Below are 14,841 nucleotides of genomic sequence, written 5' to 3' on the forward strand. Positions count from 1 at the left end.
CTAACATCTGTTGCCAATCTTCCCTTTTTTTTTTTTCCTTCTTCTTCCATAGTTACATTACATAGTTGTGTATTCTAGTTGTAGGTCCTTCTGGCTCTGCTATGTGGAACACTGCCTCAGTATGGCCTGATGAGCAGCACTAGGTTGTGTCCACGATCTGAACTGGCGAAACCCTAGGCTGCCAAAGCAGAGTTCACGAACTTAACCACTTGGCCATCGGGCTGGCCTCTCTGTTTAACTTTGTGAACATACAGAATACAGTTGAAATAACGGTTTTAATATCTTTCTCTGCTCATTATAACAACAATTTCTATTGACTGATTATTCTCCTTCGTATGGGATGTATCTTTCTGCCTCTTTGCATTCCTGGTAGGTAATCTTTTGAGTGGATGCTTGATGTTGTGAAACTTACTTTTCTGGGTGCTAAATAACTTTGTTTTCCTCTAAATCTTCTTGAGCTTTGTTTTGGAACACAGTTCAGTTACTTGGAAACAGTTTGACCCTTTCAGGTCTTACTTTTATGATAAGCTAGGTGAGTCTATTGCCATGCTCAGCCTGGGTTAATTATTCCCCACTATTGAGGCAAGACCTTCCTCAGTGTTCAATGCCCTGTGAATTACGTGTTTTTACAGTCTGTGGAAACAGACGCTGTGGCCCAGTGTCAGTGCCACTAGTTCTTTCCCCAGCCAAACGGGGAGGAAATCCTTTTGGATAATTTTTTTCTGCAGCCTCGGGGAGCTTCCTCACACACTTTCTCTGATCACTACTCTGCTGAATACTTGAGGGGGACCCTCTGCAGGCCTCCAGGATCCTCTCCTTGAAGTGCTGCTCTCTCCTAGCTGAAACTCTGTCCTGTGAACTCTCACTGCCTTGCTCTTCCTGGACCCTCAGTGCCATCTTCTCAACTAAGGGAGCCCTCTGTGCTCTGCCTCATTTCACCCTCTCTGTGCCACGGCATGGAAGTTGTCTTAAGACAATCATAGGGCTCACTTTATTTGTTTCCTGAATCTCAAAATCACTGCTCTTTGTTGTCTGATGTCTAAATGTCTTGAAAATAGTTTCTTTTTTTCCCCTTAGGTTATTTCAGGTGGAAAGCTAAATCCAGTCCCTTTTACTCCATCTTGGCTAGAAGAGAAGTTATCTGCCCAAAGGGTTTTGACAGATAAATAAACCAGTTGGGTTATGAACACTTACATGAATTTTTTTTTCAGCTCAAGTTTTTGTTAGTATTTTAAATTCTTTTCATTGATAAATTTCTTGGTCTAAGTAAGTTTTCTGTTGCCTTTATAGCTTGGCTCTGAATATTGATTTGCTAGATAGTCCAGACTTATTGGAAACAACCATTGATGATGTAATTGGGGCACCCGACCCTATGGAGACGTCCCAAGCGCCAGATGATATTAACATAGCCGCTGGGCAAACTGGATTAGAGGAACCCGAAGTTGAATGTGGGAGTAAGTAAATGTTCTCTATAATGACGACACGTTTTTATTTTACTTTCCTTTGAAATGAACTATTTATGTCAGTTGCTCCAAGAATATTTTATGCAGTAGTTGAATTTTAAAATTTAATGTAGAATAGTTATGCTTTTTGCCTCTTTGTGGCTTAAGGGTCCATTGAAATATTTAAGATCACATAACTGAGACGATCAAACATTTGTATTATTCATAAGTCATCAAACATTTATGAATTTTCAGACTTGCTTTTTACTTTGTTTCTTGAGTGAAAATGGAGAGAAAAAATTTTTCCTTAAAGATTTTCTAAGGCACAGGATTGAGTAAATGTTTGGACATTCCATTAGCTCCTAGAAAGCATTTTGTTATTAATGAGAACTTTTGTTGCCCAGATCCACAAAAATGAATAATCCAGAAAGAATGCTGCTTTCCTTAACTCTTTAAAATACTAAAAGGAAACAATAAATTGCCCATTGAAAATCTCTGTATATTTGTGAGTTTAGTTTGGTATTAAAGCATAAACTGTAAGCAGGAGCTTCCTGTTGGATCTCAGTGTAATGTGTGTTCATTTAACAGTGGCTCATGTTCCTGTGACTCTTGGCAATTCTGATTTCTGTTGCTCAAATCAGACGTCATCTTTAACAGTTCATGTGAAATTGCCAGTGAGTACGCTGTTCTCTCTGAAGAGCGTAGAATACAGCAGTGCTATTTAATAATTTACAAACGGGTTAATGAAAAGTTATGCAGTGCTTCTGGTTAATAGAACATGTTGAAGGACTATTGGTAATTGATGTTAAAAATTTGTCCTTTTGTTCCCTCAGTAACCCTTTCAAATACACACTTAAACAAATGTTCTGATATGTCATGGTTGTGTTTGACATCTACCATGTTTAAATTGTGCTTACAAACCTGAGGTCAGGGAAACAAAAATTAACTGATTTATTATGTTAATAATTTCAGAAAAATGTTCTAATTTGATTATTTTAAAGGTAGTAGTTAGTTATTGGGTTTTTGTTTGTTTGTTTCTTAATTGTTTTCATATCTTCCATTACCATTTCTTATGAACTTTCTTTGCAATAATTTCTTTTGGTTAGTTTCCAGTTTTCACAGCCCTGCCCTGGACTCTACTTTTTGTTAGAAATGGTTGCTCTTTGTCACTAGAAAGACAACAAACCAAAGCTATCAGGATTTAGATTCAGCTAGACGCAAGACTAACTTGAGAGTATTTCCAGGGCTAAAATAAAAAGTCTCCTTTATAGAGATGGCAGTATTGATTTTGTTTACATTCCATTTTATGTCCGTTGTCTGAATTCAGAGTTTTTAAACAATCCTTTCAGTGCTGCAGTAGTGTTGTATTAGCAAACCATGTTGGTTTAGTGCCTACTTCCCAGGGATCTGTGTTGGTTTTGGAGAACATGTAGAGTGAACTAGGGACGCCTAGAAAAGATCAAATGAGACGTAATATCTCTTCAAATGTTTGAAAGTCTGGCATATCAAAGAATTTATTTTATCTCACTTTATTGGTGAATCTTGAATCAGCAATTTGAAAGTATGAAGAAGCAGATTTGGAATCAGTATAAGAAAGAGTGTTTTTAATGTTTCTGTGGTAAATCAGAACTAGATACCTACTGGTGAGTGAGCCCCTTGTTACAGAAGGCGTTCAGACAGTGCTTAAATACTGTTCAAAGCTGTGGCAGGAGAAATTCTGCCGTAGTGTGAGGGTTTCATTAGTAAGACTTGTTCAGTTCAGATTTATAATATTTGCTCAAAGTCAATAAAAATAATTAGTGTTTTGATGGTAAGAATTAAGGTCTTATAATCTTGGTATCCAGTTTATTCTGTATTTTCTTTCGGTTTTAATGTCAAAATCCTGATTCACATAGGTAATAGTTATAAATAGTAACTTTTTTTAACATCTTATCCTACAGTCTCAGGATGTTCCTCGGCCAAACAAGTAGCAGAAGAGGCTTTATTTCAACCAAAATACCCCAAACCCAGCAGTATTAATTTATCAGCATAAGCTGAAGCATTTGTGGTCTCAGCATCGTCATGTTAAAATTTAGTACCAAGTAATCTGAAGCATAAGAAAACCAGGAGATGGTAATTAAGTGAATAAATGAGTATGGAAGATTTTGAAAAGTATTGAATTAGTGATTCTCAGCTTGGGTTGTTTAAAATCACCTGGAGAGTTTTTAAAACTACCAGTGCCAGAAAACTACCTCCAGAAAGTCTGATTTTACTGTTGTGGAGTCAGCTCTGGAAATCAGTATTTCTTAAAAGTTCCACATCCGATTCTAATGTGCAGCCAAGGGAGTGATCCACTGAGTTAATTGATGGACACTTGTAGAAGATCCCTTTCACCAGGAGGAATTGACTTCATAGTTTTTTCCTCCCTTCTCCTACCTGATTATATACAAATTTTAGGCATTCAACAGCTTTTTAAAATCAAGAAACAGTGTAAAAATTCAGACTCGTACCAAAATAGTCCCTGCAAAATAAGATTATTACAGAGTGGTTAATGTAAATATTGTTCATAAGCTGAATTGTGTTTAATGTATTATCTTTTCAGTGCTTCAAGGACTTTATTTGTAATGTGTTTTGCAGCGAGGTGGAACATAATGAAAACAAAATGCTTCTCCTGCATCACACCTGATGTTACCAATATGTCATCTGTTGAGTCAATTAATGAATAAATACATGTCCTTCATTGGTTTGCTCCATTTAAGTTTCATTTTTGGCCATGTATAGTCAGGGCCAAGGAAGGAAAACAGCACAGTACTGAGGTTCAGCAGGAGCTGCTTGGGTTGTGGTTATGGGAGAAAGGATCATGTCACAGGTGCTGTCTGCCTTTTCTTCCAATCTTGGCTGGTAAGCCTTCTTAACCACACGTGCTATTAAGATTCCATGTCCATGGGCTTTTTAGGAGTGGTGCAGATACAGGGCAGTGTTCCTGTTTAGGTTAACTCTTAATCAAATTAGTGGAGAGTTAACTGGTTTTAGGAAGAAAATATATTTATTCTGTGGTTGTCTGGATTATTACCTTTAATTGATGGTAACTGGTGTTGGAAAAAGCAAATTTGAAGTCCACAGCTATGTCAGCCTGGCAGACTAAGAGGCTATTTTGCCATTTTTTTCCAGCATTAAAAGATGCCTCAGAGAAGCTCAAACACCTTGAGATGGAAAACAGTCCATTGCTGTCCTCTCGTCCCAACATTGATGTTAATATCAACAACCAGGTATTCAGATTTCTCCTTTGTGTACCTGTTACATCTCCAGACCTCCCAGAAATCTTTTCTTTCCAAAGCTAAAGGGCCAGCCCAGTGGCATAGTGGTTAAGTTTGTGTGCTCTGCTTTGGCAGCCCAGGGTTTCCCAGTTCAGATCCTGGATGTGGACCTACACACTGCTCATCAAGCCATGCTGTGGCAGCATCCCACAGAGAAGAGCTAGAAGGACTTACAACTAGGATATACAACTATGTACTGGGCTTTTGGGAGATAAAAAAAGAGGAAGATTAGCAGCAGGTGTTAGCTCAGGGCCAATCTTCCTCACCAAAAAAAGAAAAAGAAGAAAAAAAAAGCTGCAAAGGTAATAGTTTCTCTTTTCTTTGCTGGGAAATCCGTCTGTGCCGACCTCTCATACAACTGTTTTCTCATTTAAAAAGGTGAAATTGTAGATGTTTAGGAGTGAAGAGGGAAACTTGGGCAGCAGCATTAAGAACTGTAATCTCATAATTTTTTTTTTTTTTTAGGATTGGCAGCTGAGCTAACAACTGTTGCTTATCTTTTTCTTTTTTTTTTTTTTCTGCTTTCTCTCCCCACATCCCCCCCGGCACATAGTTGTATATCTTAGTTGCAGGTCCTTCTAGTTGTGGCATGTGGGACGCCACCTCAACGTGGCCTGACGAGCGGTGCTATGTCCGCGCCCAGGATCCGAACCGGTGAAACCCTGGGCCACTGCAGTAGAGCATGCGAACTTAACGACTTGGCCACGGGCCCGGCCCCTCATAATTTTTTTTTAAACACAGTCAAAAGTGTTAAGACTGTTAAATCTTTTATCTTGAATCAGCCCATCCTTTCTCTAATTCTGTTCGGTGGGACTTGATTTAGTTGAAGAACTTGGCGAAAGCCTTCTGAAATTATAGGATTTGTTTGAAAGAGAGCTGCTCTGTAATGTAAACAAGGAAGAGAACAGAACCTCAGAAACGTCAGCTTTATCTTTCACAGCTTTCACCAACCTGTACCCTTGGAGGTCTTTAGGCATGGGGGTTGGGGATGCATACTAATTAAATCAATTAAACTTCGGTTAGTTGACTATAATTTAAAAAAAATTTATTTCTACATTAAATAACTTACAGGGATAACTAAAATAATTTAAATGAGATAAAAATAATTAATCGTATCAGCTACCAAATGTCCCCACTAAATGGAAGAGTGAATTTTAGGTAATGATTTGGAGGCACCCTTTTTTCCCTATATATAGACAATTGATAACAAGGATCTGTTGAATGAATTTTATTTTGGTTTTAAAGAAGAAAGGGGAACAGCTGATGTCCAGTGTTCTCTCATTCTTGGATAACTAACTGGAATTTCTTCAGAGACCAGTCTGGAGTAGAGAGTGATTTTCTTCTTTCTTGCATAATCATTGTTAAAACTGTCCTTTTGAATCCAAAGTCTTTTTTTCTAGTATATTTTTTCTTAGAAATATCTTTTAGAAGCTGATTAAATTTCAGAAGGGCTTTCGTTTTCTTGAGCCCTCAGTATTTTTCAAATATATCGGTCTGTTTGATTTCACATTGTTAGTTCTTTTACTGTCTCTGTAAGGTGGGGGAAGGCAGGGTCAGAGACAGAAGGGTAATTGAAATCTTTAGATGGTTAGCAGTTAATTTGACAAAAATTTAATGGAAGACTGGAATGAACCTAAAGGGGTAATAAAGCCTGGTGAATCTTGGAGGGGGCAAGGAGAAGAGGAGTGACTGTCTGTTATACTGGAAGGGAGTTCATGAAAATCCATGGAACAGCTACCTGTTTCTTTTGTAAAATTCCCTGCTTATCTTGCTATAATATAACTGAGCGTCTGCAGCAGAGAATCTGTTAAGTTAGTCCTGAAGCCTTGAAAAAATGAGGAGTGTGGGTTCAGGATAGGAAAGGGAGTAAAAGAGTGAGTTAGGTAAAGGACAGGATGACCTCAGGGAACATTTTGGTATTCATGTAGCTAGAAAAAATAATAGCTAATATTTAGTAAGGGCTTAGTACTGAATACCAGGCAGGAATAACAAGGAAATATAGTGTTGCACTAATAAATAAAGGGCTTCTGACTGCCTACTTTAACTCTTTTCAAGCAGAGTGTTGTGTAAAAGTTGATGCATGTTTTATTTATGTGACACATTTTTAATACAGTCTGATTTCTCTACCTCTACTATTGCAGATTAATCTTAATATCAGCTTTACTAACTAATCTTAGGATGAAAAGCCTGCTATAAGTAAAATACATTGTTCTAAAGCAAAGTGGCAGTTTTTCAGTGATTTGCCGTAAGAGTTGTGTGATTGAGAAGCTCTAAGCCAGCCACAGAATCTTAGGCTCAGACTAGCTAGCACTTCTGACAGCAGAGTTGACTTCAAACTCATGTCTTGAGAACCCAGGTTAGAGGAATCTCATGCCTTGTGAGACCTGTGTAGGGGAGGAAGACAAATCCTCTACCCTCTGGGTCCTTCTTGCTGGGCTACAGATTAAATTGACGTGAGATAGAATAACAGGAGAAAATCAGAGAAAGCTTTATAACACGTGTACATGGGAGAGACCCAGGGAAACTGAGCAACTTGCCAAAATGGCAGAGGCTGTTACCTTAAATACTATCTTCAGCTAAAGACGAAGGAGGATGTTGGGGGTGGGAGGAGTCCGTTATGGGAGATTACCAGAAAAGCACAGTAAACAAGAGTCAGGTTATTATGCAGATTTGAGTCCTTGCCTTCCCCACTGATAGGAGTTTCTAGAGAGAAGGTCATCCCCCTCTTTCTGGTACAGGGAGGGAGATATCTTTACAGGTGGAGAGTTCCCTTACAAATGTAAATGTCTCTTACAAAGGGTAACTTCTGCTTTTCAGAGCTTCTCCCCTGTCTGCAGTTTCTTAAAAGTAACCAGCCCAAAATAATCCTCATGCCAAAGAGACACATTTTGGGGTGGTTGGTTCTGACCCCCACCATGTGCATTAGCCAGGATTGATAGAGTCACTTGAGATCCTGATACACTGTTGATTCAGTTCTACAAACCTGTTTATTGTTTGCTATTTGTAAGATACAACAATAAATATTTTGTGGAATCCACAGAAGAATGACAAAGTCTTGGCTCTCAAGAAACTTAGACCTGCCCCACCAAGCCCCACAGTACTGCAAATGGCTTTCTCCAATGACCACTTCCTATTGCAGATCTCCTACGCTAATGGAATTTTTAGATGACAACATCTGGGAAGTACAGTTCTTGAAAGGCAAAATCAGGATCCATGAAGACTTTGACAGGCTAGAATGATGATTTAAGAATATATGTTGTGACAAGTCTGACACAAATATAGGATTAGGATAGGGAGATAGAATGTAAAAGAAACGTGTAAAAAATTGTTTTAAGAGTATGTAAATGCAATATGAAGCGTGACTGCTAAAACAGCTTTTTTGTTGTGTTACCTGAAAGAATTTTAAAAGGGAGGTCCAAACACAGTATTATTATATTTATTTCTGGAGACCACTCTTTAAAAATGATTTAGGAAAACTAAAGCAGTTTAGGAAGAGAAGGAACTATATGGTGAAGGGTCTTGAAACTATTCTAACTGAGGATCAGTAATCTCAGGAGAGAGCACTTTAGATATCTGAAGAGCTATTATATCGAAGAGGAGTTAATGTAATTTGTTTTTTAATAGCCTCAGAGAACAGGTAAGGTCCGTGAGTATGTTAGAGGTATGCAGGTTTCACCTCTGTGTGAGAAAGCATTTCCTAACAATTACCTGCAAATTGAATGGGATGCTCCAAGGAAGCAGCAAGTTTTCCACCCTGGGAAGTTCTTCAGGTTAAGACTAAATTAATGACCTTTTGGAATATTTTGGTGTTTAGATGAACTGGTCATTCCTTCCAACCTCGAGATGCCATGATTCTAAGTGTTGTTGATTCTTGCCTCTTTCTTGGTGCCTCCTCCTTTTGGAAACTTACTCCGTTTCTGTGCGTGACCTATGTGTTTAAAATTCTTTAGGGCTTCTGCTGTGTCAAGATCTATAGATTGTTCAATTACCTTCCTCTTCTTAATTACCTGAGACAATTCCAGGGTTTTCTTTATCTTCAAATTTCATTTCAGGAATCATTCTTTTCTTGTTCTTTGATCAGCTATCAAATTTTAAAAATGCTTCAAGTGACAAAATCTAAATGCATTTGTTAGTGAGGACACGAGGCACAATTAAGATATGTGTGGCCTTTAGCAACTAGTCTTTTTAGGGTAAAGGATTAAAAGTAGGGCATGATAACTGTGTTATCTTGACCAGGAGTTGGTGGACTATTTCAGTAAAGTGTCAGATAGTAAATATTTTAGTGTTGCCAACCATACAATCTCAGTCAAAACTACTCAACTCTGGCATTATAGCACAAAAGCAGCCATATAGGAATGAGCAGAGCTGTGTTCCACTGAACTTTATTTACAAAAATAGGTGGTGGGCCAGATGGACCTCCAGGTTATGCTTTGCTGACCCCTTCTCTTGATTTTTAGGAATTTAGTTTAGCTGCAGGTTGCCACTGCATATGATTTGTAATAATATTTGTCATTTTGCCCTTTTGATTTGCTTTTATCCAGACCATAAAAGGGTGTTGTAGGGGAGGAAGACATTTCCTCTACCCACTCTGGGTCCTTCTGGCTGGAAAACTAATTAAATTCACATGAGACAGAATAACAGGAGAAAATTAAACAAAGCTTTATAACATAGATACATGGGAGAGGCTCAAGCAAACTGAGCAACTTGCCAAAATTGCGAAAGTTCTCATCTTAAATACCACCCTCAGCTGAAGACAAAGGAGGATGTTGAGGGTGGGGGAGTCAGTTGTGGGAGGTCACCAGTAAAGCACAGTAAACAAGGGTAGGGTTGTGCAGGTTTAAGTCCTGTCTTCTGCCTTGATGGGAGTTTCTAGAGATAAGGTCATCCCTCCTTCTTCCTGGTGCAGAGAGGGAGACACCTTTACAGATGGCAGAACAGGGCAGAGTTTACTTACCCTCTTAATAAAGGGTAAGTAAATTCTGCTTTTCAGAGTTTCTTTCCTGTCTGCAATTTTTAAAAGTAACCAGCCCAAAATAATCCTCATGCCAAAGAGACATGTCTTGGGATGGCCAATTCCAGTCCCCCACAGTGTAGCAAAGTAAAATGTCAAAAACCAAACTCTGCATACTGAATAAAACAAAGTAGAAAGATGAGTTTGTAGCAAGAGTTTCAACCTGCAAGCTGGGAAACTTAAGGCTGTGGGAGCAATGAGTTGCTCACAGATCAAGGGGTTTTTGTGGGATAAATATGAAAGTTATTTGGTTTTTCCAACTGATTGGTTACCTGGTAGTTATCTTATTTGGATCAAGATTACTGAGTCAGGGCAACAGGGAAGTCCAAAGATGGCGTGAATGGAGTTGGCATTTGAGGATTGGCTGGTGTCTTCTGCTGATTTCTGAGAAGAGCTGTAAATTCCTGTAAGGTTAGGTTAAGTTTGTTTATGCACCTGCCTTGACCATTTCCATTTTGTCCCTGACATAAGTGACTCCATTTTAGTTTGATTCTACAAGTAGTTACTTTCTTTCCTTCTACCCCCAATTGGGACACAGAGGGTGTGATGATAGGTCGAAATTCCCTTTGGGAAATAGAAAATACTCAGATAGCTATGCAAAGGCCACACTTCTCCAGGGATCAGTGAACTGTTGTATATCATGTAACTAGTAAATAGAAATACTTTTTATGAATGCAAAGGCAAATGTTTCCTATTTGGTAATAATTGCTGTAAGGGAGGAAAAATAATTTTCCCTCTGCTCTTCTGAGTTCCTGGCCGAGACCCCTGTAACAAAAGGCAGATTAACAAGAGAAAAACAGAAATTTATTAGCATGTATACCCCATGTATACAGGGAGGCACCCAGGGGAAAAACTAGTAACTCTCAGTGGTGGCTTAGAATTCCAGTTTAGCTGTTATCTTCAGCTAAAGTCAAAAGAAAGAGAGGTGGAGGGGAGGCCACCTGTGGAAGGTTGCAGGGGAGCCTGGCGAACAAGAGTAAGCTTTGTTATGTGGATTAAGTCTTTGCTGTTCATTGATAAGGACCTGAAATTGTCTCCAGGGATTAGTCCTTGTTCTTCTTGGTAGAGAGGGGAAGAGGGACACTTTTGTTAATATATGTCTTGCTTTTAGGCAAATAGGGGGAGGATAGAGAGTTTTTCTTGCATCTGCTGCTTCTCCGTTGCCTTCAGCTCAAAATAGGCCTTATGCCGAAGTGGTATATTTTGGCTTGGCATATTCAACTACCCTTCATTGCCTTGACTTTTTCAGCTTGAAGAATAGTTACTAATATTATACTAATATCATTAGTGCAGGTTTCTTTTTTTTCTGCTTTTTTTTTTCCCCTCCCTAAATCCCCCAGTACATAGTTGTATATTTTTCAGTTGTGGGTCCTTCTAGTTGTGCCATGTGGGACGCCGCCTCAGCGTGACCTGATGACCGGTGCCATGTCCACGCCCAGCATCTGAACCAGCGAAATCCTGGGCCCCCAAAGCGGAGTGCACGAACTTAACCACTCGGCCATGGGCCCGGCCCCTAGTGCAGGTTTCTTAAAAAATAATTTTTAAGTCATTCTCTCTTTCTGGAAATTAGGCTGTTATGCTGTTGGTGTCTTAGCATTTTTTAGTTATATAGTAGACTAGCTCTAAAAGTTCATATCCCTTTTGTCACGATCTCAGGCATTCTTCTGGCTTCATTTAGATACATTAAACAGTTTAAGGGGAAGAAACAGTTTATAAAATGTGGTTAAAACCTTTGTGTGTGTTTACTAAAAATATAAGGGTAAATTGTGTTTAACCTTCTAAAGCAGAATTCATAAGTTGTAGATCATGGATCTATCCATGAATATGCACAGGAGGGCCTTAAACCCTATGAAATTGAATACATATTCTTGTCTTTGATTCATTTATACATTTTTCTGGAAAGTGGATCCAAATTTTGTTAAACTCTCCAAAAGGTCCATGACTCATAAAAGAGTGAACCATAGGCAACCTTAAAATAATTCCTTGCATCTCTTTAAGGTTAAAACTAAAGAGAACTTCACTTTGCTTAAGAGGTTTCTATAATTTTTTTTTTAATTCAACAGTTTCAGGGTTTCTGAGGCATTTAAAGAAGGAGCTCTCAGAATTAGGGCCTCTTTGTGTAGAAAAGTACCATTTGAGGGTTGAGGAGTTACTGTTTTCACGAATTCTCTACCTTAGTTGTTTGACTCTATTAACGCTCAGTGAAGTATACTCACGTTTCCTCACCAAGACTGTTCAAGAGCAGTTTCAGGTCTGGATCTAATGGCATTCTGGTTGAGAACTGAGGTAGACTTTGGATCAGCTTTAGCTCCTGACTAAGCTGACTCTCACAGCGGAAGACAGCTCTATAGTAGAGCTTGTGTATTGACAGGGATTTCAGATCACGTCTAATTTGGGGTGTTCAGGAATCAGGCTGTCCTTTTAATTATTTTGGTCTTCGGTTTGCCACATTTTGACCATCCAAAGCAGACATACCAGCAGCATAGTAACTTGGTGCCACTGGAGTTATGTGCTATAATAAAATAAAGTGAAAATGTGTTAAAGCTATTACATTCAACTTGTATCACACTAATTGTTTTCTGTTGTACACATACATCATAATTATAGGCAATACAGATCTTTAAAAAGTAGGAAATTATGAATCTTCCACTGTCTCATTACTAAGAGATAACTACAATTAACATTTTAAAGATATATACTTGCATAGTGATGGATGATAATTAGTCGTTGGCTGGTGAACATGATGTAATCTACACAGAAATGGAAATATAATGATGTACACCTGAAATTTATGTAATGTTATAAACCTCAATTAAAAAATAATAAACATCAAGAAAATAGAGATATATACTTACAAACATTTAAATGTGATATATTTTTAAAGTAAGAATGCAGTGATGCTGCTTTTATTTATTTATTTATTTTTTAAAGATTGGCACCTGAGCTAACATCTGTTGCCAGTCGTCTTTTTCTTTCTTCTTCTTCTCCCTAAAGCCCCCCAGCACATAGTTGTATATTCTAGTTGTAGGTCCTTCTGGCTGTGCTATGTGGGACGCCTCCTCAGCATGGCTTGATGAGCGGTGCTAGGTCTGCACCCAGGATCTGAACTGGCAAAATCCTAGGCTGCCACAGTGGAGTGCTCGAACATAACCATTTGGCCATGGGGCCAGCCCCGGCGCTGCTTTTAAAACTTCAATTATAAACATCTTTCTTTATTTCAATGACACATTACAGACAATAGTTAGATTGCATGCGTTGTCATTGTGTTTACCCAGTTCCTTGTTAGACATTTAGATTGTTGCTAAATTTCACCGTAATAATCAATGCTGTGACAAACAGTCTTATAAATAAATATCTGCGATCATCTTTGATTGTTCTCCTGGGAAGTGGAATTGTGAGGTCAAAATACAGGCATAATTTTAAAGCCTTTGGTACTTTTGCAAAATGGCCTTCCAGAAAGATGGTAACAATTTCTGCTTTTACCTGTGATATGGTTGTTGAATTCTTGTTTTTGTTTTTAATGTAGGCAGAAAAAGAAATATCTGCTTATATCAGAGGCAGGTTGCTCTGAGAATCCTATAATGTGCAAATATAAATGATTAATAAATAATCTCAAGTGTGCAGTATAATTGGCTCTGAAAAGAAAATATCAAAGCAATTGAACTAGCCATGATTTTTTTCCAGCCTTGTTGAGATATTGTAATATATTTAAAGTGTACAACATGATGATTTGATAGACGTATACATTGTGAAATGATTCCTACAATCAAATTAATTAACACGTCCATGACCTCACGTTACCTTTTTGTTTGCTTTGGTTATTATATGAGGCAGTTTTAAGGACTATAGCCCAGGATAACACTTTGACCAAGGAAGGAAGCTCTCCAGAGAAGTGTGGTGTACAGACTGAGTATATGCCATCTTGGAACAAGGAATGTACATCAGATATGACAGGAATATCCCTTTTACTGCAGTCACGAGATGCTTTACTGGCACAGCAGATGAGTGGTCACAAGATGAGCTTAGTAGGTCAGTAATTAATCCTTAGTTTCTGGAAAGAAATGCTTATATATGAAGAGATGCTGATATGGAGGGAAAGCAACATCCTGGTCTTTAAGGACATCATTCTCAGCGTTGAAACATTGTAAATGTTTAAAGCAGATGTACAGTGTATGCTCGACAGGTCATGTCAGGCCTTTTTAGAAAAACAAGGTCAGGCCCAATTAGTTTTAAACCAAATGGCTTCCTCATGTACTCCAGTATATCTTACTGTTTTTCATTTATTCATCACAAGCATATAGGACAGTATAATTAACTCTAGTCACCTTGTTATACATTAGAGCCTCAGAACTTATTTATCTTATAACTGAAAATTTGTACCTTTTTACCGATCTCTCCCTATTTCCTCACCCCCGCAGCTTTTGCAACCATCATTCTACTCTCTGTTTCTATGAGTTGGACTTGTTTTAGATTCCACATGTTAACTAATACCATGCAGTATTTGTCATTCTCTGTCTGACTTATTTCACTTATAGCATAATGCCCTCCAGCTTCATCCATGTTGTTGCAAATGGCAGGGTTTCCTTCTTTTTAAAGGATGAATAATATTATATACACACACACACACACACACCATATTTTCTTCATTCATTGGTCAGTGGACACTTAAGTTGCTTCCATATCTTGGCTACTGTGCATATGCTGCAATGAACATGGGAGAGCAGATATCTATTTGAGATGGTCATTTTGTTTCCTTAGGATATATACCCAGAAGTAGGATTGCTGGATCGTATGGTATGAACTAGCCATGACTTAAAAAGGACATAGAGACTTCTTTCAGTTAATAGGAACCATTCTGAAGACTAGGAGGTCACAAGCATAAATAGAGTCTATTCCAAAGTAGTGATTTTCAGACTTTTATATGTATCAGATTCACATGGGGAAGCTTGTTAAACATTCATATTTTGGGGTCCCACCCAGAGGCAGAAGTGTGGAGACCACACTAAAAAACACCAAATTAGAATAAGCATGTTAGGGGCCGGCCCCGTGGTCGAGTGGTTAAGTTCGCGTGCTCTGCGGCAGGCAGCCCAGT

General features: G+C 38.4%; 1 protein-coding gene across 3 annotated transcripts in view; it reads left to right on the forward strand.

Moving 5' to 3' along the window:
- Window positions 1-14,841, forward strand: part of EPB41L5 (erythrocyte membrane protein band 4.1 like 5) — a 115,057-nt gene that overhangs the window by 76,803 nt on the left and 23,413 nt on the right. For all 3 annotated transcript variants that reach the window (XM_046657917.1, XM_046657918.1, XM_046657919.1), the window contains exons 17-18: window positions 1,291-1,454; window positions 4,593-4,690. In XM_046657917.1, coding sequence (XP_046513873.1) covers window positions 1,291-1,454; window positions 4,593-4,690 — 262 coding nt within the window. The remainder of the gene's footprint in view (window positions 1-1,290; window positions 1,455-4,592; window positions 4,691-14,841) is intronic.

The sequence above is a fragment of the Equus quagga genome, chromosome 4, assembly GCF_021613505.1.
Source record: "Equus quagga isolate Etosha38 chromosome 4, UCLA_HA_Equagga_1.0, whole genome shotgun sequence".
Taxonomy (NCBI): Eukaryota; Metazoa; Chordata; class Mammalia; order Perissodactyla; family Equidae; genus Equus; species Equus quagga.